The 23,942-nt window shown below is 35.0% G+C and overlaps 1 protein-coding gene across 8 annotated transcripts in view; it reads left to right on the top strand.

The window, feature by feature from the left end:
* The window catches only part of BBS9 (Bardet-Biedl syndrome 9), a 282,162-nt gene that overhangs the window by 67,273 nt on the left and 190,947 nt on the right, over nucleotides 1–23,942 (top strand). For all 8 annotated transcript variants that reach the window (XM_068204038.1, XM_068204045.1, XM_068204028.1 and 5 more), the window contains 3 exons: nucleotides 560–655; nucleotides 4,872–5,044; nucleotides 6,862–7,014. In XM_068204038.1, coding sequence (XP_068060139.1) covers nucleotides 560–655; nucleotides 4,872–5,044; nucleotides 6,862–7,014 — 422 coding nt within the window. The remainder of the gene's footprint in view (nucleotides 1–559; nucleotides 656–4,871; nucleotides 5,045–6,861; nucleotides 7,015–23,942) is intronic.

Genomic DNA, 23,942 nt, shown 5'->3' with positions numbered 1-23,942 from the left:
GTGGTGACCAAGAATAGTTTTAAAAATATGGTATTCTAAAATTAAACCTTTTAAACCAGTATAATCCACTACATGGAATGAAAAGAAAGGTGGACATGGATGGACTTTGCAGAGTAGCTAGTTTTAGCAAGCTGGATGTTTGTTTTAAACAAACAACAAAGCTGAAAGCTAAAAAGAGAGTGGGCTTAAGCATTTTAATGATAATTTCTGCAAATGTTTTGCGTAAATATCTGAATTAAAGGTGGCCTTGCATATGGTGAAAGTGCAGTCTTTGGGCTGTATACTAATTGCAGTTATTTTAGAATATACAGACTGAACTCTGGGAAACCAACTTTTTGTTTTCAGGCTGGGGAAAGGAAACAGTGTGTGGCTCACATTCCACCTGTGAATGAAGGAGGGGTGTACCAAACTGGTGATATTTGTTACTTTTGAACCCTAAGAAGGGAAACAATCTCATTCAATTGCCCGTGCAAAGACTGATATAGTCCTGGCTATGGATTGAGGTTTGCCGAATGCCAGGGTCAAATTACAGGAAATGGTATTTAACTTTCTTTTTCAGACTTCGTTGATCCGTCTGAGGGTGACCAAGCAAATGCTCTCGGATTTCAGTTTTTAACTGGTTCAAAAACTACTCTTCTTGCTTCAAAAACATCACGTAAGTTCTATCAGTATTAGAGTAAAAGAAGTCTGATGATCAGCTAGAATATGTGCAAAATGAGAATATGGATCATACAAAGAAGGGTAATCAGTGTTTGGAAATTAACACAGGAGTTTCAAAGTATTAATTGATGGTTTCTTACCTCCTTTCAAGAATAAAATTGTATAACAATACAAAAAATCATACTCAAACTATAGCACACTACAGTGGTAGTTCTCTAAAGAAATTGAATTTTCTTAAAGCTTTTAGCAATGTTTTTATTAATAAACTAATACTGTCATTATAATAATGGAAAAAAGCCTCATCTTAAAGGAATTTCAACATCTTTGTTTGGAATTAGTCACCTACTGAAATTTTTGAAAGTGATTAAAAAGCAAGTTTCTAACTTCGCACTGACTTTGAGTAATCCTTGACATAAATTAGGCATCAGACCCTACTTGCTTCTCTACATCTGAGTAAATGCCCATCTCTTCTCTTTAGGTGCCTGTATATCTTTGTAAGTAAGAGATTATGGATTCAAGATCCTTCTTATTAGGGTTACAGAGTGTATGGACATACATGCAGATATGCTGTTACCTGGTCCAGTATCTCTTGTATAGGCCAGTTTGTGATTTAAATAGACCTGTTGCAACCACCTGAATTTGAGCTCTTTGAAAGAGATAGGTTCTCTTAATATTCAAGAGCTTATGGTCTTGCTCTGTACAAGTGCTCAACTTGCTAAACTCTTTCTTGGCACGTGCCTTGGAACCAAATAAGTTCGACTGTGTTTAGCGTTTTTCATGCCAGCAGAGCACAAAATCTTCATTTAATACAGCAGACTACAAATTGAAAAGCTAGAAAAGCAATTGTGCACTGCAGAGGGTTCAATTTGAACACTGTGTGAATGCTTTGTGGAAAGTGCTTTGGGTAAAAAAATCACAATTTGGTTTGTCAATGTGAAATTTTTTCAACACCAAGATAATATTCCTCACTGTTTTTGGAAATCCATATTTGTGATGGGATATATAAATATTGATAGGGTCAGCTGTGAGCTATGAGATAGTATTTAATACCTTTTCTAATGTAATCATATGTGTTAAAAACAGAAACCATCTGGAGAGTAATTTTCATTGTACCAGGAATCGTTTTACATTTCTATGGATCAAATCCATCTGTATTGTTTTTTGTATGCTTTATTTATGTGCTGTTTTATTGTTACTTTGTTTTTAATATTTCTTTTAATAGGAGACCTTAAACAGATTTAACTAAACTAGAAGTGCAATAGTAGTTTTTAAAAACCAAAGAATTGGAAAGATTTACAAATAACTTTTTCCTGTATTGCAATTTAAGTCTTTGATTTGGACATTTTCTTACATAGTTGTTAAATCTGATGGCTGTAAGGACAAATTTGTTTCTGTGTAATGAATATATTTTAGTTTCTACTGAAGACCATAACTTTTAATCCCACACACCGCTACCCCCAATCCTCAATCTTTTTCTCTTAGGTTTGTTTATTCACCAGCTAGGAATGACACTTGCAGTCTTAGAATAAACTTTCCCACACTGCTTTACTTGTGAAGTTCACTTTACAAAGGAGCTTCACAATATCTGTTTCTCTTAGTGTGGCTACTCATTTACTGTGTATGGGAATCCTAACTTTAGAAAACAAATGAACAGTATGATGTCACTTTCTATGTTAGCAGCCTTTTTCCAGCATCCACTTCATGCATTGAACTGAATTGGTTAGAGGAGGTCTTAAGGGGAATTTGCTCATTTGAAATGTTACCTAACTAAAACTTATTCAAGGGTAAGTATTTGTGAAAACTCTTGGCAGTCAAGCATAATTCAGAATATTTTTATAAACAGAGACTATTGATAATGCAAAAACATTGTTTGGTAGAGTATCATGATACTGAAATGATTGTGCTTGACTGACTAGATCTTCTGTGAAACTAATGAATGTAGGTGAAATTATGTATTATTTGGTAGGTGCTTACTCTGCTATGTAACACTTAGTTATACTTTGTAAAAGTGCTTATGTAGCATTTTTACTGAGGAAATGTTTTTCAAAAAGAAACCTCTATGTGTAGATAAATTTTGGCTAGAAGTAATGATGTTTCAGAAAAGTAAAAGAAGTTTTTTAGGTCAAGCCTTATTTCTGGTTTTCCATGAAAGGAGTTTATCATGGACAATGGAGGAAGACCTCTTTTTCCAGTATTCCTTATCAAATGGATCTTAAGTTCTGAATGGGAAGTGCTGCATGTAGCAATGAACCTTGTCAGGTTCAGTTGGGTTTCGTTGGTGAAGCTGCAAACAGGAGCTACATCTGTTTTCATGTTAGTTTTTAATTCTATTAGCTAATCCATTTGAACCAGTGTAGCAATTGAAGATACTACTTCATTTTGTCAAGACTGCTGAAAGAAGCTCAGCCAGAAGTACATCTTGACAGAATATATACATTAAAAAGTAGCTTGCACCAGCTAGATTAAGACTTGAAGGCATTTTTTGGGGGGCTGAAATTTTTCAAACTGTGTTTTAATCAAGGTGTAAGGAAGACTTGACTGCTAACTGTGGCTGGGGTGTTTTTCTTCTGATGTGGGTTTCCTAGCTGAGAACTGAACTGAATCTTCTAAAGTTCCTACTGGCAGAACAGCTATTCCTAATGCAGGTTGTGCTATTTGGACAGCCTGTTGCAGTGTGAAAAGACTTTGTAACCTATTTAATTTATTGGTGCCCCTCAGTTTCCTGCTTTTCTAATAGAGAATTTTCTGAAAATCTGTTGTAATTTTCTGTAATGGAGCTTATTTTAACAAAAAGACTAATACAAGTTGGTTAACCATCATAAAAGCATAGGATGAACAGAAGCACAGTTATTTCTTTTTCACTGTATTTCTGTTTAAAGCATGTGTTTAGTTTAACTACAGATTCCCAGTTTTGTAACGTTTCCAAATCTACTTTGTCTTTTTTGAGACTTGGAAGATCACATAAAGCAAATGACTACAATGTTCTCTACTCAGGCCATGGTAAAATTAGATTGTGTTTGTATTGACCAACAAACAGTGTATGGAAACTAAATGTGCAATTTGGAGGAAATTAGTTTTGTCCATTTTAAACCATTAATGTATTAGATATGTCAATTATAAATGGACTGACTGTTGATTTGGCCTGAAAACATCTGAGCTAATTTCCGTCAAGGAAAAATCACTTAAGGAAAAGTATGATGATACATCCAAGTAAGTCCAGCCATTACATTGTGAGTGTTTAAAAAATGGCTATTAGGTCGAATGCTATCTTTAGCAGATGGTGTTCTTTTCTTTAACAAGCATGTTTTTAAATAAAACTTGCTTCTTTCCTGTTACACTGTAAACAGAATTTGTCATTCGGTATTCAGTGAAATACATATCCCGGGAATGATGCCAATGGTAATGTCAAACAATCTTGAATTAGTAATGTTGAGAAAATTTAAAATAAGTACATTCAAGTTTAAAAGAATTCTGGTTAATTTGATTTAATGTGGACCTTTTGAACAAGGGCAAAAAAAAAAAAAAAAGGGAATGATTTTGTGTCAAGTTCTCATAGCTACATTTCTATCTATCCTTTTTTTGTTAGTTATTGGCAGATGTGTAATGAAAAGATGTAAGGAACTATTGCTTGAAAATGCTTTATCTGAAAAAATTAAAATTAAAGGGCTGCTATGATTTCTACAATGTTTTCTCGGCTTTTATTAGTTAGTATCAGTTAGTTCTGTTAATTAAATTAATAGTAATATTAGTTAATTCTGATTTCATAGAAACTGGAGAGAGGATTATACAAACATGAACTACAAATAAAATCTCATTCCACTAGCCTGGTACTTTGACATTCACTAAAATCAGATGAGTTAAATGAATATGCTGGTACAGATAAAACTAGCTATCAGGATCTGGTTTTTCACTTGAGTTTATATTAACACTTTTCATGTCTACACTGAGCCATTTTTACCAAGTCATAGTATGTAGTTGGATAAGAATCACTTTCTACTAATATTAGTTGTATTTAAAGTGAAGCATAGCACAGTCAATAAAACACAAGTATTTCTTTAACACTAGTGAATGTACATGTCCTAAGAAAATCTCATGTAGACTTTGGATACAGTTAACAAGTTCTATTTGAGTGTTAGCTAAACTGTTGTATAGCGAATCTATGTGTCTGAAAACTGAGTTTTTTAGTCTTGTATTTGTTCTTGTACTCAAAGAACGGTACAGGATTCAGAGTGATCAGTTGGAAGACCTTTGGCTGGTAACAAAAGAGCTCATACACCGACTAGAAGAGCATTTCAAGAAGCAAAACTGCAAGGATTTTGCATGTACCTTTTCTGGTTCAATTCCCCTGCAAGAGTATTTTGAACTAATTGATCGACATTTTGAGGTATGTTACATAAAAAGTGACTTGCTAATGGTCTGCTAGTTTAAAATTGGATTTTAGTGCAATGATTAATCAGATTATAACTGCAGTATCACAGGCATTTGGCTTTCAGAAAATACAAAGTTGTATCTAAGGAAAAGTCTCTTCAGATTTAAAAAAAAACCTGCCCTTGTAGAAGTATCATTGAAGGCTCAAGGAAGTTTGCCAGACCAGAAATAAAAGAAATGTAATTACTTTTTCCTGTTTGGCCATGCAGGTGACAAAGAAAAATCTCCAGTAGTTCAGCTAGCTTGTAGAAATAGCTAATAAAATAAAATACATGCATTCTTTTCCCTGTACCTTTCCAATAAAAAGTGAGAATTGCTGTTTGAAAATTTCTGTTAAACTCATCTATTTGAGTAAAAGCAACAACACATGTATGCAAGAATGAGAAATACTATTGCTTGTTTTTTCATGCTGCAGAAATTTCTGTGAGGTGGAGCTGTCACCCAGAAAGATTGAAGATGTCATTGGGATTTTCTGGGATATTTTGAGTAGTCAGCCTAGATCCTGGTCTATATTTCAAGCTCTTGAGTAGTTATTCTATTGTCTTTCAACTGATTTGAGAGTAAAAATGTTGATTTTTTTTTTAAGTGCCTGTTTTTGTAGAAATACCTTAAACCTAGTATTCTTCAGGTTGTATAGCAAGCTTAAATACATTGAAGTTCAAAATACAGGTGTGATTTCTGGGATGCTAATTTAAACTCTAATTATATTGCAGCTGGCTCTTTTGGAATTTCTGAATTTATACTGTAATTATCTGGTCTAAAAATGTCAGATGATCTATTAGAGGCATTCCTATGCTTCCATTCCTGTTAGTTTCAACATACTGTTTTTTTTTTGGCAAGCTTAGAAGAAAATTACCTGAGTTATCCCTTACCTGAGATGTCCCTTTTTTCCTACTACTTCTAGTAAAACTTCATAGCGTTTCTTTTTCCCTTAGCACCTCTGAACTTTTTTTCATAATAATGTACTGACAAAATGACATTTGCTTATTTTTAAATATAATCTGGTATGTAAATTAAAAAAACTTACCTTTTCTCTTCATTTTGAGGCATTTTTGCCTGCATTTGGAAAGCTGTGTGTCTTGACGTTTCTTCTGCTAGCTATAACATCAGCTGCACAGAGGTATCACAGCTTTTTGAAAGACTCATCTTTGGTAATTTTTATTTTTGAGGCATGTACTGGAAAGTGTACATCAGGTGACCAGATAATAAAAATTCTTATTTTATCTTTTAATCATTTTATCTTTTAAATGTTCTTCTGTGAACACTTCAAGGAATTTTGTTGCTGTTAGCTAGTCATTATAGATAAAGGGAAAAAGGATTTAACTTCAGAAAAAGACAACCATTCAAACAGTACAGAATTCAGTACTTCTATTCATGCTGAAGGAATAACTATTTGCTTTCTACTGCAATGAATATCAAGTCTAGGACACTGTATATGTGTCGTAAATAGCACACCAAACCAAGAAGGAGCCTTCGTGTTTTGGTGGTGAAACTTCATTCTTGTTAATAGGCTTCTAGATGAGATATTTATGCATTTTCACAGGTTATTGTGGCTGTTGACAATTAGTTTTGATGTCAGTGGCAAATGATAATTCTTGAAAGTGTTAAGCTTTACAAGGTGTATAAAGTACGAAACTGGCATAAACGGCATCATATTTGAGTATTGCACTCTGTCTCAAAAATTTTCCTATCCTTCTTGTGTTTCATTTGGAATGTGCATACATGAATGTATATGACTCTTTACCTGAATTCTTGAAAACCCTTGAATTGCAGCTACGTTTGAATGCTGAGAAGTATCAGGAGCTGTTATCTGAAAGGGCTGTACAGTTTCGAGCTATTGAGCGGCGACTGCTGACACGATTCAAAGACAAAACTCCAGCTCCTCTTCAACATCTGGACACCTTGTTAGAAGGAACCTTCAGAGAGGTCAGTACAGTTGATTATGAGCCTAACCTTTCTTTATCTTGTTGGTAAAACCTGGCTTAAAGCATATAAGCTATGCTTTCCTGGTTACATTTACCATCCAAGAGACCAGGAAGCAGTAATTTGTTTAACCTAATAGTCCCTGTAACTTTCCAGATGATTTGCAATAGTTTTATTTAATCTGTGACCACAAAATCTTTACTCCTGGGTCATACCAGCTTGACAGCACATCATTCTTTCCTAACTGATGTTGATAGTGTAAATATTTTATAGTTCATGTGAAAATATTTTATAGTTCATAGCTTGTGTAAATATTTTATGGTACACTGTAAACTGGTGGAATGGTTTGGCTGGGGTAACATTCACAACAAAATTGTCTGAGACTGACCATGTCCTTCCTATGGGGATTTATGTTCTAATCATTTCAGAATGTGATATCTGCAGAAGAACACTGTTTTTAAAAAAGAAATCCTTCCCAAACCATCCCCATACTCAACAAAGAATAAACCAATTTTTCTTCCTGCTTCAGCTCTGTGTTGCTTTAGGATAAATTTATCATAATGTTTCCCCTTTGTTAAGAAGTTATTTTATGTGTTTTGTGCTTTTCTGTTGGAGGATCTGATTTTACTTTCTGACATGCCTTGTTTCAGAAGCTGAGTCACAACTAGAGTCCTTACTGGAAAAAAGATTTACCTTTGCAGTATTGTACATCACAAAAACTAAAATCCAAAGGTGTTAATGAAAAAGTATTTCTCCCTACTATTTCATCTAAGAAAACATTTCTTTAAATTGGACAAAATTGCCTTTCCATGTATGCGTATAGTAAGTCAGATTTGCTTTTATTCCAGTCTGTACTGAGTTCACAATAATATTCCAGTATTTACTGAATTCACATGAGTTCACATGAGATGATTTAAGTTTGAAAGTGGGGATTTTCTGGTTGCTTGAATAAATACTAGGTATTGTGCTAGATAGGTTATTCTTTAACACTTCAAAATAGCATGACTAAATAAGCCTAAAAGATTAACACAAGTGAGTTTCTTGAGTCTGCTTTTGCTGTGTAGAACTTTTTGCCTTTAAACCAAGGGCAACTGGGATATGCTTGATAGTTTTCTTGTGTAGTTGATTTGAAAGCTGAATTCTGAGAATATGGCAAAAGTCAGGTTGTTGAAATAGATGCATATTGCCAAAGCTTATTTTATAAAGTCCTTCAAACCAACATTAGATGGGTGCTTTTCTTAACATTACTCTTGCAGGCTTTTTGAATTGGAGTTAAAGTAGTTGAAAGAAGAATGAGGAAAAAGATTTCTTTTCAAAGAAGAAATGTTTGCATTTTTTCAAAATTGTTTATACTTGGTAGATTTCTTGGTAGATTTCCTTTGTAGTTTCTTTTCTTTGTGGGAATCCCCTTCCAAAGAAGAAATGTTGTTATTGTTACTATAGACAAAGTGTAGTAAAATGGTGATTGCCATAGAGACCCCACTGCTGCATGTGTTATTTTGAAAGTGAGAGCTGTGGTAGGATTTAATATTGACTCTTCTCTGGGGATGAAGTGAAATTGCTCAATGTTGCATTTTTGTATTAGAAAAGACCTTGTTTTCTTTAATTCAGTATCATATTCTGTCTTTATTTGAACAAGTATGTCTAATGCAAGTAGTTGAGGTATTCAAAATATGATAAATGTGTTTTCCGAAAAGGAATAATGAGGCTGTTTAAATATGAACAGTATGAAGTCTCACTCCAGAAATTCTTTTAGGCATGTAGCTTTTTGACATTGAAATAAATATGCCTTTTCTTATAATCGTCTGAGAATTTCATATCCTCTCCTATGTTAAATATTTTTATAATGAGAAAAGCAAAAATTACCTTGTTTTATTCTCTCATTTTCCACTAAAGTAATTGTTATGTGCAAAGCAAAGTAAGGCTTTGTTACTTCTCACATTGTGTTTTGTACTCAGAAGGGAAATGTCTGTATTTTGGTTTTATAGTGTATTCCAAACCTTTTCATCTAGAGCAGAAAGGGCTTTACAGTTAGTGAGTGTGTGATTTTATTAATCTTTTTAACACAGAATCTGCAGGACTCGGGCACTATATGAATTACATTCTTAGCGTAGGATTTTTTTTTTTTAAATTGAAGCTTTAGTGTTATAGTCTCTGCAAATCCACAGAGATATAAAGATGCCTTGTATTGCTGCCTGCATTTCTTTGCAGATGAATAACCTTTTTATGAAAAACTTTAAAAATACCAATCAAATAATGAATATTCAACTCATGTATTTTCATTGCCTAGGTGTGATAAATACCTACTTTAAACAGGTTCTGTATGGTTTCTTTGCCCACCTGCAGATTGTTATGAATTTCTGAACTGAATCAAATTTTACAACTAAAGTAGATAGTAAATGTTAATTTTCAGATTTTCAGCTTCAAGTAACAGTTGTGCTTGTGTGATAGATAGGTCAATGTACCATGCCAAAGTTATAGATGTCAAACTGGAGAAAATTAATCAAGCTGCATTTCAATCCCTGGTAAAAAGCGTTTCTATTTATGAAGTAATTTTTTGCATTAATCCTTGTACATTACCAACAAGGCAGGCCATATGTAGTGCCCCAATAAATTGCTGATTGTTCTATTAAAAGGAAACTTTAGCTTTACTTTCCATCTTGACAGTAATGAAATGTGTAAGCAGGCATCAGTGTGTGCAATGAAGAAAAGCTTGCTTTTAGTTTTATAGTCCTGTTTACATTTTCTTCTAGAATCTGACTTTCTGAAGTAATATTTTAGATCTGAATAGGTTCAAGTGAGTGTTAACAACAGTTAACAAATAGTGATATCAAGTGTTCCATTCTGGAAGGAAAAGGAAAGCTGTTATGTACATAGTAGTCTTGTACATTTGGAATAGGAAATGTTATTCTTATGATCTTTAAGGAGGATTTATAGGAAGGTGAAAATAGAAAAAAATCAATGAAAATAATTGAAAAAATAAATTAAAAATAGTTGCTATTTATATACCCATGAAATTCTTGATCTGCTAAAAAAAATAGCAGTGCACTTGGACATGCTGCTGACACTTGCTCTAGGAAAGAATTTTAATAAGATATATTTAAAAGCCATTGAATGGTAGTTGAGATTCCATATATGTTTTGTAGTTTAAAGGATTTCAAATATGAAATGAGATTGTAGCACATTTTATGGTAGCTGTTGTAAACAGCATGTACTTTGTATAATGCTCCCCTACTAGAGACATGTTATTGCTTGAAAGTGCAGTTTAATAATATTTTATGTCTATAATGTGTTTTCTGTCATAATAGAAAAAATATTCATAGTTTGGCAGTAGCTGTAGGTTCTTACCCTGAAATCATAATTTTCATGCATTGACTCTTGGCAAACATTACTTGGATTTCCAGGTACAAGCTGGAATTAATAAATGTCATAAAAATGAGATGCTTCAATTTCTTATTTCAATGCACATGGATTTTATCCTGCTCAATATAAGCAATATTTAGCTGTAAGCTGTGTTTAACCCTGTTTGGAAGCCTACCACAGTTACATTCTTTTAGGGAAGGAGGAGGATGAATTTTAAATATGGGGTGGAGTTCTCCCAGGGCACTGACTGTTCTTTAGCCACTTTTAAATACTTAAAACATGAATCTGAGACAAGACTGAGCAGTTCCAGTTTACAGAAAAGAATGTAATTACAAAGAAATCTCTTATACCTTGCATTGCTTCTGTTAGTATTAAAAAAAAAGTCAGAAAAAAAAGGAAAATCATGATTTTCCCTGTATCCTCACACTTCTAACATATATAGTATAGTTCTCTTCCTATTCTTTGATGGCAGTATTGTGCAGTACCTCAGGTTTCCCTGTGTTCTGAGGTCTCTTCATCCCCATCCTGTAAAACCACTGACTTCCTTGTGCTTTAATGATGAGATCTTATCTTTTACCCTTTGCCCCAGTCTCCCTCTGGCAGTTGCTTATTTGTGCACTGTCAAGCCAGAATTAGTGCTGACTGGCAGTAGCCACCTATTCAGACGAGAGGGATGATGCCCTCTGTCTCAGTAGAAACAGTTAAATAGTGTTTCTCCCCTCCCATTCAGCTTATTAAAATAAAATTTAAAAATCACATATAGAGGAACTGAATTATTTCTGGCTCTTCATGTTAAAATTTTGTGTGGTCATTGGAAATGACAGTTTCTAGGAATGGACTGACAGAACAAATCTGACATAAATGGCCAGCACAGTTCCATAACCTTAGACATCTAGAATTAAGAACTACATATTTTCCAAATTGGGTCTTTGTTTTAAGATCAGTTATACATTTTAGCTTTTCCTTCAGGTACTTTGTAAATTTGAGACCAACTTCCATTAAGTGGAAGGATTTAAAACATTTTTCTAACCAGAACTAACTGATACTGAAAATATGCTTCCTTTATTCAGCTATTCCTCTGTGTTCATATTATTTATTTTAGTATTCAATAGCCTGTCTTTCTTAAATAGTTGGCTGTAAGTAGTAATAAGGTGATTTGCAATGTGACTTCCTGATCCTACTCAGTAAACAATTAGAAACTGTCCAGTTTACTCTGCTGTGTTTAGTACACAGTTTGTATTTATCTTATTTTGGTCTTGCATCTTGTAAGTTCTGTGTGTGAATTGCATCTTGAAGAGATAAATGCACATAGGAATTTTTCACCTAAGAAACAAATAGTCTTTCTGATTTCAAGAAGTGCTTATAGGTTTTTCTTTTAAGGTAGTAGGAATAACACGATTCCTATGGATTTGTTTTTCAGTGTGACTTCCCTCATGTGTTCTTCCTTCTGGGAAGTAAGTGTAGTTTTTTGCCATCAGTCTGTTAAAAGTCGACAGCAAACACAATTGCTTCCTGGTAGAGACAACATAATTCCTCATTTAGACTAAAGAAGGCAATTCCATCAGGAGGATCCATTTTAATTGCTTAGATGGCAGTAAACTGTATAGGAATTTGTTGCCTGTTACTGAGAAAGCTTTATCCACATATAAAGGTAGCCCTTTTCCTTGAGGTCTGAGATGTGAGCTGTCCCCTCATATACAGCCCTGGCAGTTGGGCAGCTTGGAGCATTCAGTAGAGACTTCTGAAGAAACAAATGCCTTTTTGCAAAGGATTTAGAAGCCAGATGTGTCTAAATGAATGCACTGGTTCTTTTAATTAGTAACATCACAGGAGTTGTCTTTTCTCTTTCATATGGAAGTCTTGAAGAAAGGTGCATATATTCTCAGAACTTTGTGAACTTCGTTACACAGCTGTTTCTTTGACATAGCCTAATTTAAACAGAAGGATGTACTATCTCATGTTTTTGAAATGAAGTTTAAGCAACTGCACTAATAATGCCAGCTGCCAAAACTTAGGACTGGCCCTTGATCCTCTTGGAACTCTTAAGTCCCATGTCATCTTCAGAATGACTCTGAGTAGCTGTACTACATGACAGGATCTATTCTGGTGTCTGGTCTTAAAAGTTGATATTTTGGTAATCAAATCGAAAGCTACCTTCATTTTCTTTTTCTCAAAGAAAGAAAAATATTTAGAGCAGCACACAATTAAAGCATGTAAGATCAGATCTGCAGCCTAAAAAACATGCAGCTCATGTTAAACAGTTAACTGATTTTTTTTTTTTTAATAAAAGCCTCCAAAAAAAGAAAGCTGTGATACAACAAACTTTGCAAACTAAATGTATGAAGAAAAAGAAAATCTTTTTCATCCATGAGCAAACTTGGAAGGCTAAGGGAAGTGCACTAAATATTTATGTTTCTTGAGATTTCAGCAGAATGTGTAATTAAACTAAATTTTGGACAGAACTTAAAGGAACTTAGAATCCCTCTGAACACATCTTACTTAACCAGACAGTTATGAAGAATTTTTAGCCCAGTGTGTTACTGATCATGCATGTTATGTCTCTCTTTTGTTGTGGTTTGTGATTAAGCAAGAGTGTTGCAACCTTGTCAAGCAATATTTTATGTATTTAAATACTGTGTGCTGGTTCTTGTCCATTTTAGAGTATTTGGCACTATAAGGCAAAGTTAGTTTTGGGTGTAAATCATTACAGGATTGAAAGAACTACTTGATTCCGAATCTCTGAAATGTAGTGCTTCATATAAAAAAACAATTAACAGTTTAAAACTATCTAAAGGTTAGCATACTTTGTCCTCCTTTTGGAACACTTGTGATCATTTTCAGAACAGATCATTGGCTGATTTAAGTCCTCATTTTTCCTGAGAGCCTGTTATAAGACATGGGGTTCTGGCCCAATGTCTAAGGGCTTGCCTTTTGCTGGGGGTATTGTCACGCATCTGATTCACCTGTGTTCAGCATCAGATAGATGTGAATGTGAGGCCATCTGGAGGCTTTACATCTGTGTCAAAGTCAAACAAAAAGGTGTACTAATATGCCTTCCCATAGTACTGCACTGATGTAGCTATGTGGCTCCCAGGTGGGGATGGTTCTCTATCTCCTTTCAGCTGGTGTGGAACAATTCTATGACTGTCTGCTACATTCTCTGCAGCTCTGTTTTAGTCTTTTGCTGTGCTGTTGGGGGTTGTACCAAGCAGTACTTCTGGTGCTCTGTCTTTTGGTTTCTAGGTATATGCTCTAGGTTTGATCTTGTATGTCCCCTGCTCAGAGTTTTCTGGAATCCAATTAACTCAAACTGGTGACAACTCGTTAGGCTTTGTCCAGTTCCTAGCGCTGAATTCCCCCTGAAAGAATGTGTATTTGACACTTGAGGTACTTTATAACTCTGTGAAGGAATTTTTAAATATGCATGTGTGCATGAATTTTCTTGTTATAATGAAAAATATATACAGGTGTGTGGAAAAGAAAGCTGCTCCAATTGGAAGGTCCAAAGTTAATTTCATCTGTTCAGCAGGAGATTTGGATCTTGTTGCAATGTTTGTGCTTCCTTTCTCCCCTCTTTGCTTCCCATTTTCTTTGTTTCCCATTTTTCTCTGTTCTCAGAATAAGATTCCCCCAGCAATCAAATGACAGCCTTACATTTGATTTTTGAGTCTGTCATTTCTGGTTCTTGGTTGGAGACTCACATGATTGAGCTGACTTCTGGCTAGACAGATTTTTTTGTTCAAGGGAGCTGGAAATACTCTAAGTTAGTGATTCTTGGTGGTTTCAGACTGTTAATTATTGTCATTTCTTTTGATATTTCCATAATGATTTCAATACAAAGATGGAAAATATATTGAAGGCAAATGCCTTTGCCCTCCTTAGATGTCAGTGTTCGTGTACATGTGCACATACATATCTGTAACTACTCATAATTCATCATATCTTGACTTTAGTCCTCAGAGTTTCTCCTGGGTGTCTTTTTAGTATTGTCTATATAAAATCCAGATTTCTGCTTCTATGATAGTTGGTACTAACAGGTCCTGCACCTAAAATACTGCAGAAAAAAACAGAATCTCCTAATTTTTCTACTTATCTCTTTTTCATCTACTGATTAGGAAGCCAGTCTCATATTTTCTAATCTGTAATTTACTACACTGTTAGGTGTAATACCAAGTATTTGTTTGTTACATTTTTTTTTGGATATATATTGTTTGTTACAATTTTTTTAAGTAACTACAATTTTCTAATGTTTTGAAAGGCAAAGTACTGTTCCTCGCAATATTTTAACACTTGCAATGTGTGGAGCACTTGGATCATTGGTGGTTTGTAGTCGGTGACAAATAAAACTCAATATGTTCTGTTCACTAAAACACAGGGAATGTCATTAAAGGTCCATTAACTCTTTCTTCAAGCCCCTTAACTCTTTTCCTTGCTTATTAATCAGTTGATAAAAATCTCAAAAGTGATCATTAATGATTGAGTATTCTCCAGCCAGTGGCACTTCTGACACACAAGGCCTCAGCAACTTGACATTTTGGGAATGATTCATTACTTGATTAGTAAGGACTTTTACCTCAAAGCAAAACCATTAGGGTTTATCATGCATGACTCAAAGGCTATATATCACACTCTCTCCTGTAATAGTCATTTTCCCCAGATAATGTCAGTGAGAGCTACACCCATAGTATAAATTAGCTCTTTTTGGCTTGAATAAATATGGTGTTCCTTGGAGGAGTTATATTTAACTTCTCTTGTTTTATTGCTGTTTCTGCTAAATGTAGTTTTTTCATAGCCACTAGAAGCAGCTTGTTGGCTATTACATATAATTAAAATTCTCAATTTTACTGGTGTTCAAATAGTGTTATGTTTCTATTTCCTTAAGACTTATTTAAATTTAACAGTGGAATACTTACAATATCATCAAAGCCACTTTTTATTAGAAGATGTATTCCAAAAGAAGGTCTGAAAGTAATTAGCTGTTCTTGGGAAGCATATATTAGGATTACTGGCAAAAGTCTTCTGTATTTTGGTCTGTGGTAGCAATTACTTACTTCAGTGTGGGACAGTCTTCTGACAGATTAGTCAGTTTGTGGGACAAATAGGTAAATTGTTCACGTTATCAGTGAGGGTTTTTTTTTTTGTGGACGGAATTAGATGCATGTAAAAGCAGGAAACAGCACAGCCATCACAAGAGAAAGAGATTTGCAGTAAAATGTTCTTGTGTGGGTAGATATGGCAGAGAGTGCCTCAACTTGAGTCTGTTGGACTGCATTCAGTCTGGTCTGTCATATTTTCCGCATAGGAGGGTTCCAGCTACACTGTGCTGTGTCCTACAACCCCATCTACTGAATTACTCCACTTGAACCTGTGAATAGCCAGCTTTGAACACCCACTGCTCCATTCAAATCAGTAAAGGACCAGAGGTGTGATTTTTATTATTTTTTCCCCCCACTCCTCTTGGGGTGGGGTTCCCACTTTAGACCTGTAGCACCATTGTGACCTCTTGAAGGATTCCCCGGCTTTTGGTTCAGTCCTCAGAGGCATGGGCAGATTGTACCCTCTGGTGTATAAAGGCAATGTAAGAAGTGACTTCTGTCACTTCTTGTGATGTAAACATTCTCTGGCACTTTCTGTGACATTTGTTTCATTGGCTTATGACTTTTTGAAAGGGAAGAAATAATATTCCCTTGTAATGGTAGATCTTGTATCCTCAGCCTAATATGAGGTCATCAGACCATATATGAGGGCTTTCTGTAGGGACTGAAAGAGCCTGTGTGCATTTGAATGAGTGAAAATGGAAGCGGTTGGCTACAACTCCCCAAAGAAAGGAATACTGATAAGTTTTATTTCTTTGAAATAAATGTCATATCAGATAATCTGGATTATTGGATACCCCTGTTGAAGTTTAAATAATTGACAGTCTCTTTCATTGGGAGAAGTGTATTCTATAGGCAAGGGAGGAAGTGCTATGCAGTAGTGTAATCAAAACTTGAATAAAAAAATTGATACCATCTTAATGGAAGGAGGGAAACACTCTTATTTCATGCTCCCTAGAAAGGTTTGTGTATCAGCCCTGTAATTTTTTTAGTATGGAAGCATTTGCGGCATAAAAAATTATATAGCTAAGAACTACTGAGCATCTCTGGTAGAAGTCACAGCGTTTACTTTGGGAGTTTCTATACATGATCTTAGTGAAATTTCTCATTTTAATTGAATAGTCCAGCTATGATGAATTAAGTGACTATTACATGATTATTAATTTTGGTTCATTTCTGCATTCTATGAGCATTTTTGGTGGCTTGGGACATAATTTTAATAATTTGCCTTTGGGTGGCTACTGTACTTGTTTTACCAGTGTGTACATGGGTGCAGTGCCTTCAGATAGCTGAAATAACATTGAACTAGATAATTTTCTGCTGTAAGGTCAAGAGAACTGTACTGATTTCTTAGAAATACAGTAGATGACAGTTTTGCATTGTCGGAACCCAGAATGTCCCTTGGACACTCTTAGATGTTCCAGGCCCAGGTCAGAAGCATTTGAGACCCTGGCATGCAGCCAGAAACCCCTGTGGCTTTGAATCTGACCCATGGAACAATTTACCAACCTTGCAGGAAGAACAAAAAATCACAAAAGTTTAGACATTATAGTAGAAGTAGTCACAAAGTGAAAGGAAGAATTTTTGAGTGCTGTACAGGGGGGGTTTAGGCCTTGTACAGAGGGGTCTGAGTTTTGTACATGGGGGTCAGTAGTTCTAAGATGGAGGGACTTGGGTGTGCCCTGTTCTTTTTCCTTCTTCTTCCTAACCTCCATGTTCTTGGTGATGTTGGCACTCACAGATTGGTTTAGAGTAGAAAGTCACTATTCAATATAGGTGATGGGCATTGGGGAAAAACCAGAAACACTTAACATGTAATGTATGATATAAAAGAAGGCACCAGCCCCCTGGGTGTCGGAGTGTGCCCTTTCCTGACTGTTGAACGGACTGCAGCAGTTCAGGAAGAAAATCTTTTAGATAACATACAATAAACTACCTTGAGACGGAATGACTGAAGACTACTGAGTCTTTCTTTGAAGGCACCAGTTGGAGGAGAGACTTTTCCATCTTTCAGGGTCACCCCAATCTGGGGGTGAGCCCTGACACTGCGTTGTGGATGGATGTCAACTATATGTTGGTTTCAAATTCACTGAGTAAATATTTCACAGACTTTCATACTTGGATTCAGTGAAATGCCTGGTTATACATTCATTATACCAACAATAAATACTAAGGGGGAGAACCACGTAATTCATGTAATTCAATAGCATTTTATGCAAACATCAGATTTAAAACCAAACAAAATGGTCTCCCTCGCCCCAAAACAAAATCAAAAACCACACGGAAAATAAGTATTTGATGGCCAAATTAACTAAATTATTTACTCATCTAATGCTTGCAGATCTTGGTATCAGTTGGGTATTGAAGTGGATTTGGTTGTAGCTGTACTGTAAACCCAGCAACACTAAGCTATTTTGTCTGCAGACTTAAGCTAAAAATGTTTTACATCAGTCTGTACAACTACTTACTTCCATTACCATATAGAAAATGAGTATCTAAATTACTATTCTGTTATCTTGGGTAGTCTTGGAGGTGTGAAATTTGATTTAGTCACTGGTGTTGGCTGGTCCAAGATGACTTGTACAGACCAATGTCAGAGGTAGAAATAAGACCTCACATTATCAGTCCCTTGCTCTGCACACTCCTGTTCAGCTCAGTGAAGAATATGTGTGGTATTACTTACTAGAGGCAGTATAGCAGTAGACTGTGGATTCCTGAAGAAAAAACAAATTCAAAAATAGTAGAGGTGATTTATCAATAAAAAATAAAAATCTGTTTCCTTGTGTATGTGTCCCTTGCACTCAGCTCAGAGCTGCTGCTTTAGCCACTACCTTTCTGTGGAAAAATGTAACTTGTGTGGTCATTCTCCCAGTTTAGATCATTTTAATAAAAGGTACAGTTTATATTGGAGCTAAACTGTTGGTTAAATCTGTAAACTGACAAAAACAAAAGAGAAAAGAACTTTCTTCTCCATTTCTTCCTGCCAGTTGGCATCTCAACAGGTCTATTTTATATCTCAGTTTTGCTTAACTACTAACTTCTACAGAGTAAGTATTTCTACATTGTAAAGCCTATAATTATTCTGTTGTGGATAGTTTAAACCAGTATGAAAAGGGGAAAGTCGGTTAACGAAGGAAAATTTGGCATAATGAACTGTGGGGTTCAGAAGTCAGGAATGAAGAAGACAGTAGTGATGACTATCATAACTAAAGACATAATATTTTCAGGCTTTTATTAAATAGAATGTTCTGCCCATTCTGCTTGCCTTGAGTTCTTTGACAAAGTTTTGTGGATGCCAATTTCTTGGTTTAATATTAGCAATTTGTTTTGGATGAAGACTTAGTGCTATTTAGATATCTTAAAATATGTGTTTGCTTGAATTTCTTGTTGGATGGACAACAAGGACCCTGAAATGTTGAGCTGACAGAATTTGACCATAACAACTGTAATCCTTCTTTTTCCAGAAAGCCTTTTGGTGAGCCTAGAGAACTGTATGTATGGCTGCTGAAGGCTATACTTGCCAGTTAAATTCCTGGAATATGGGAAGGAGGAGTATGGAAAAAGACATTATATATCACAGGAACTGGATTTTTAAAAAATGGTATTTTTAAAGGAATCATTCCATTTCCCTTTAGGAAATTTGAAAGTATTTGGAATGGATAACATAATTTTTATCTTGTTCATTGTTTATATTCTTAAGGCTAGTGTACTTAGAAAAAGCAACACCTATTAAAGGCCTTTGAATTCAGAGTCTTTCATGTTACAATGAGTCTATTTACTGCTGTCAGTAGGCTTGTAATATATTTAGCTTGAAGAGGTTAACAAGCATACCTTGGAGTGTTACTTTTATTTTCTGTTCTGTGACACTTAGCAAAATCCCATTATACAATTGAGTAGTATTATAATGTTAAAATGTTAATTTGTTCTGCATTCCGTTAAAATTGGATTTTTTTTCTTGTGCACTGGCCCATGCGTTTTGTATAAAACCTATAATTTAAACACTACTCCATAGAAATGCTCTAAATTAGTAACCTTTTGCCTTTGCTACCTTAATTACATCTCATTATTTAGTACTTAAAGAGCAACCTCTAGCTACTGGTTAAATATTTGCTAGCTAAATAGATTTGTCATGTTAAAGAAAACAGTAGCCCTTGCCTTGGTTGTAATGTGTTTAGGATTTCGGAGTTTTTAGAAAATTACAGAGTTTTGAGAAAATTACATGCTTCATGTGTTTTAACTTCTTTGAATTTTTCTTATTTTTTCATTTCTCCTTAATGAACATTTCAATAGCTCTCTGTTGCATTTCAATAGGTAATTGAAAGTCTGTCTTAAAATAAGTATTTTGAAAAGGACTGTTGTGTTTTGACATGGTCTATGTCTTCTAGTTTTATTCCTTTTAGCTTTTATAAGAATCTGATACAGTAAATTTTTGTTTTTATTATGGAAGCAAATATAAAGCAGATTACTTGTTGGCTACTAATAGCTATATTTCAGATTTTTATCTCCTTTTGGGAGGAAGGCTGTTTTGTTTGATCAGAATCACAAGGAGTGATATTCATTAAAACATCTGATGAGTTGTCTTTTCTGACAAATTTAAAGATCACTTCTCTTTGGTCTTTTAATTGTATGCAGAAATTATACTGCAAAAGTTATTAACAGCTTGCAGGATGACTTAATCTTCAGTATTTTTTTCACATCCACTAGATTGTATTTTTTGCTCTTTTTATTGCTTTGTCTTTTGCTATTTTTTAATTAGTATAAAACCATATGCAATCAGTTAGAATTCCATAATGTTAAACTTCCTGTCATATGCAAAGGTATACTCTTTAATTTCCTATTCTACTTTTTTTTTTGTCTTTTTTTTTGTTTGTCCTCAAGATCCACAGTAGTGGAAGCTCATTTACAACAGATTTGTCTATCTGACTTGATTCCTACCCAGTACGTAACTACTGCTCTCCTTATCTAGTTATTAAATTCTTATCTGCGCTGTCCATTTGCTTTTGGAAGGCAGTGTCTCCAAAAAGCCAGTGTCTTTTGAAAGCCAGTGTCTTCTTTCACCCATTCTTCCCATATATTTTCTTGCATTACAGGTTAAAAACATTCCAGACTGGCATGGTTATGTAATACCACTGACTTTATTTTTAACAAAGGCAACAGGGGCAAAGGGAGAAAACACAGTGATGCGAATCTTCATCTTGTTCATGTGTTTTTGATTCCGTGGGAAACCCACTTATGGAACAGATAAACATTTGTCCTCTAGTGTATACTTTTGTTCCTGTAAAAATCAGTTTTAATTCCTGGAATGTATTAAACTTTTTCTCAAAAAAAAGTTAAATGGGGGAATACTAACAATGCATTTACAGGGAAACTGGTTGCCCTGTGCAATTCTAGGCTAAGTACTTCAACCTTTGAAGTAGATAGTTTCTCTGAAAACTTCTTTTTGTGTGTTGCTTTTTTATGCCAGTGTTTATGCATTCTGTATCCATAAGCTCTGAAACCACTACTTTACTATTCATGCAAAGGTTTGAGTGATTTGTTGCTTATTGTCTGTATTTATTCTTGGGTTTGGATTTAGCAAGTCAATCTGTAAAGGCAATGACTGCCTAAGCGGCCCTGTTTTTTATTTTTTTTTATTTATTTGTTTATTTATTTATTTTCGCAACACTAAAAAAAGTTCTGTGGAAACTCTTCTTTTAGAAGAGTTTTTGAGATTTATGTGGATTACAATGCATTAAGAAGGGTCATTCCTTAATTTTCTTTACTATCAAAAATGCCAAGATACAATTTTAGCAGGTGTTAGTAAAATTTAAAAGCATACTTTGTGTTTGGGGACTGGTGCCAATCTCTGTGTTTGCAGCAGCCAAGACAGGTCTAAGAGTGAAGGCTTTTTTCCTCATTGCCCTCGGAAGACTGCAGAAATATGCCTGTTCAGTTGAATCTGTGATATTTACTTCCCTTTTTTTTTTTTCTTTTTTTGGAAGTTAATGGCCACTGCAAAGGAGTTTTTACTCTCTGGAGAGAGGGGAGGGGAGAGAGGGAGGGAAGGAAAGAAAAAAATCAGAACACTTTGTTTTGATCACAGGTGCATTTTTCTAGTAGGAGGTCACATTTAATTTGTGTAGCATGTTTTGGTGGTTCTGGAGCAGATCCTCAGCCAGAATGAATTATCATGGGAGTTAATAGCTCTGACTGTTAGCGCAAGCTGGGGTCTGTTCTCTAGCCCAGGTAAGTTTGTTCATTTTTTAAAATTGAAGCAAATGTGACTGAATTGTAACACTTCATCAAAGAAATTGCAGCTTCTTTTTAAAAGAGAGTCAAAGTCTTGTCTCATTTTCTCTGAACATTGTGATAACCTCTCTTAATTTTTTTTTTTGTATTTTGATTGTGGATCAAATGGAGGGGGCTAGGTGTCTGTGCATATATTGCTGTTACAGAATAGCATATATATCAGGTGAAGGATAGGTAAAATGATGCATTTGCAAATCCATGCTCTTCCAATCTCTTTTTCAAGAGGCTTTTCTGTGTCTTATTGGGGCACTTAATTTATTGTGGTTTTATTCTGAACTTGGGGAGCCCTCTTTATTTCTGTTCTGTCTAGGAGTGTTTTAGATGCTCTACCATTAAAAATAGGCCACTTTATTAGGCCAACTAAATATGGCTTTAAATGTCTAGATTCTGGTTTGACAATATATATGCTTCAAAAGAGTACACTTTTTGCAATAAATAAATTGCCCAATTTTTTTGCCTCTCTCTTTTATTAACTTTTGCATCATGTATGGAACAGATTTACTTTTAGTGGAAAAATGGATTGTTCCAGCAGAGTGCAGCAAAAGACAAATATTGTAAATATGTTTCACTTTCCTGTCAAGAGCTGGTATGTTGTAAAAAAAAAAAGGGGGCTCATCATACATAAAATACCGAATTTTGGAGGAAATGTATAAGAAGATTGCAGTCTAGTTAAGTTTTTTCAGCTATTTTTTCTTTCTGAAACATTGATAGAATTTATTAGGAAAATAATCATTGAAGAAGTGTTAATATATAATTAGGTAAATTCTAAGGTCTGTCAAGCATTCCTGATAAACCGAAGCAGAACTTTGAACAGTAGGTAGCTAAATGCTACTGGTTAGTACTTCATCTGAGGCCAGACCGCAATCTGATGGAAGAGTTGAAACTACAATTCAGGTTTCTTGTCTTCTTCCCTACACTTAAGCTACTGGCCTCCCCTGTCTTTTATAATTTTAGCCACAAATATTTGTTTCTTTGGTGGTTTTTGGTGTTTGGGTTTTTTTTTTTTTTTTTTTTACCAGCATAATTGCTTCGAAGTTTGCAAGTCTAGTGGTTTTGGCCTTTGTTTCACCATAACATGCAAACATTTTTCTTTAACCTTTTAAAGTCTTAATTTAATTGGCCCCGTTACGACCAGATTATATAGTTGCTGTGACCCTCCAAAATGTAAGTAAGAGTAGCATGCACATAGAATTATCTGGATAATACATGCAATTTGAGTCAATCTTCCAGAAATTCCCCAGAATTCCAGAATTCCAGAATTCTGGAATTCCAGAATTCCAGAATTCCTTGAGGGGAAATTCCCCATGATGCCAAAGGATTCTTGCATGTTCCCTATGTGTCTGCATGTCTAAACTCACTTAAGTATGCTTTTTCTTCACGTAGGCAAAACTTTGCTGGATAGCAGCAATATAGACATGAAAACACCACCTAAAAGTATCTTTTTTTATAACACTGGACCCAGTAGTAGTTTTCAGAAAGAGAAAATAAGAAATTAAGCCTGAAAACATGTTGATAAGTCTAAGAGCAACATATATTCAGTATTTTCTTAGCTAAGTATGTATATTCAAGAATTGAAAATTAAAATGTATGTATAAAATATTTGTTAAGAAATCTCAAAGGAATGTGGTTTTCTTTAATCTGCCTGCTAAAATTCATATAATTTGAATCAAGCCATAGTTTTTTACTAATACTCTCTAGTATTGTTCCCATGTCAGAATCTGGATTTAGAGCTGTAAGCAGGCTTATGTTTTCACTGTTTGGGTTACAGCCTGATCCCCCTGGTCCTTCTGATCCTGGGTTTCAAAATGCCTTCCACTGCCAAAGTTAAAGTGGGAACTGTTCCCAGAGAGTTCATTCTCAGCTCGTTAATCAACATGAGCAGGTCATGTGAGAGACTGAGGATGAGTGAGTCTGCTGGGATCCCCATCCAGTCATTTGTGGGCACTGATGACCCATCACCCCACAGCCTGCCTCCTATCCATCAGCAGGTCCCTTTCCCCTCTTGCCACCAGTGGCCCTTACCTGACACCTTTGCCCAGTAGAAGTGCAGGGTTTGTTGCACCAGTCCTTCCCCTGTACTCCTCACTGGTCAGATGAGGACAATTCCCTAGGGCACAGTGGGAGAAGTAACATGTGGGTAAACTGATGTTGCCATGCTGAAGGAGTAGGGATGTTTGGAAAGAA

Source organism: Anomalospiza imberbis, chromosome 1 (assembly GCF_031753505.1).
Source record: "Anomalospiza imberbis isolate Cuckoo-Finch-1a 21T00152 chromosome 1, ASM3175350v1, whole genome shotgun sequence".
Taxonomy (NCBI): domain Eukaryota; kingdom Metazoa; phylum Chordata; class Aves; order Passeriformes; family Viduidae; genus Anomalospiza; species Anomalospiza imberbis.
The sequence above is the reverse complement of the archived record's forward strand: the minus strand, read 5'-3'. Positions and strand labels throughout refer to the sequence as shown.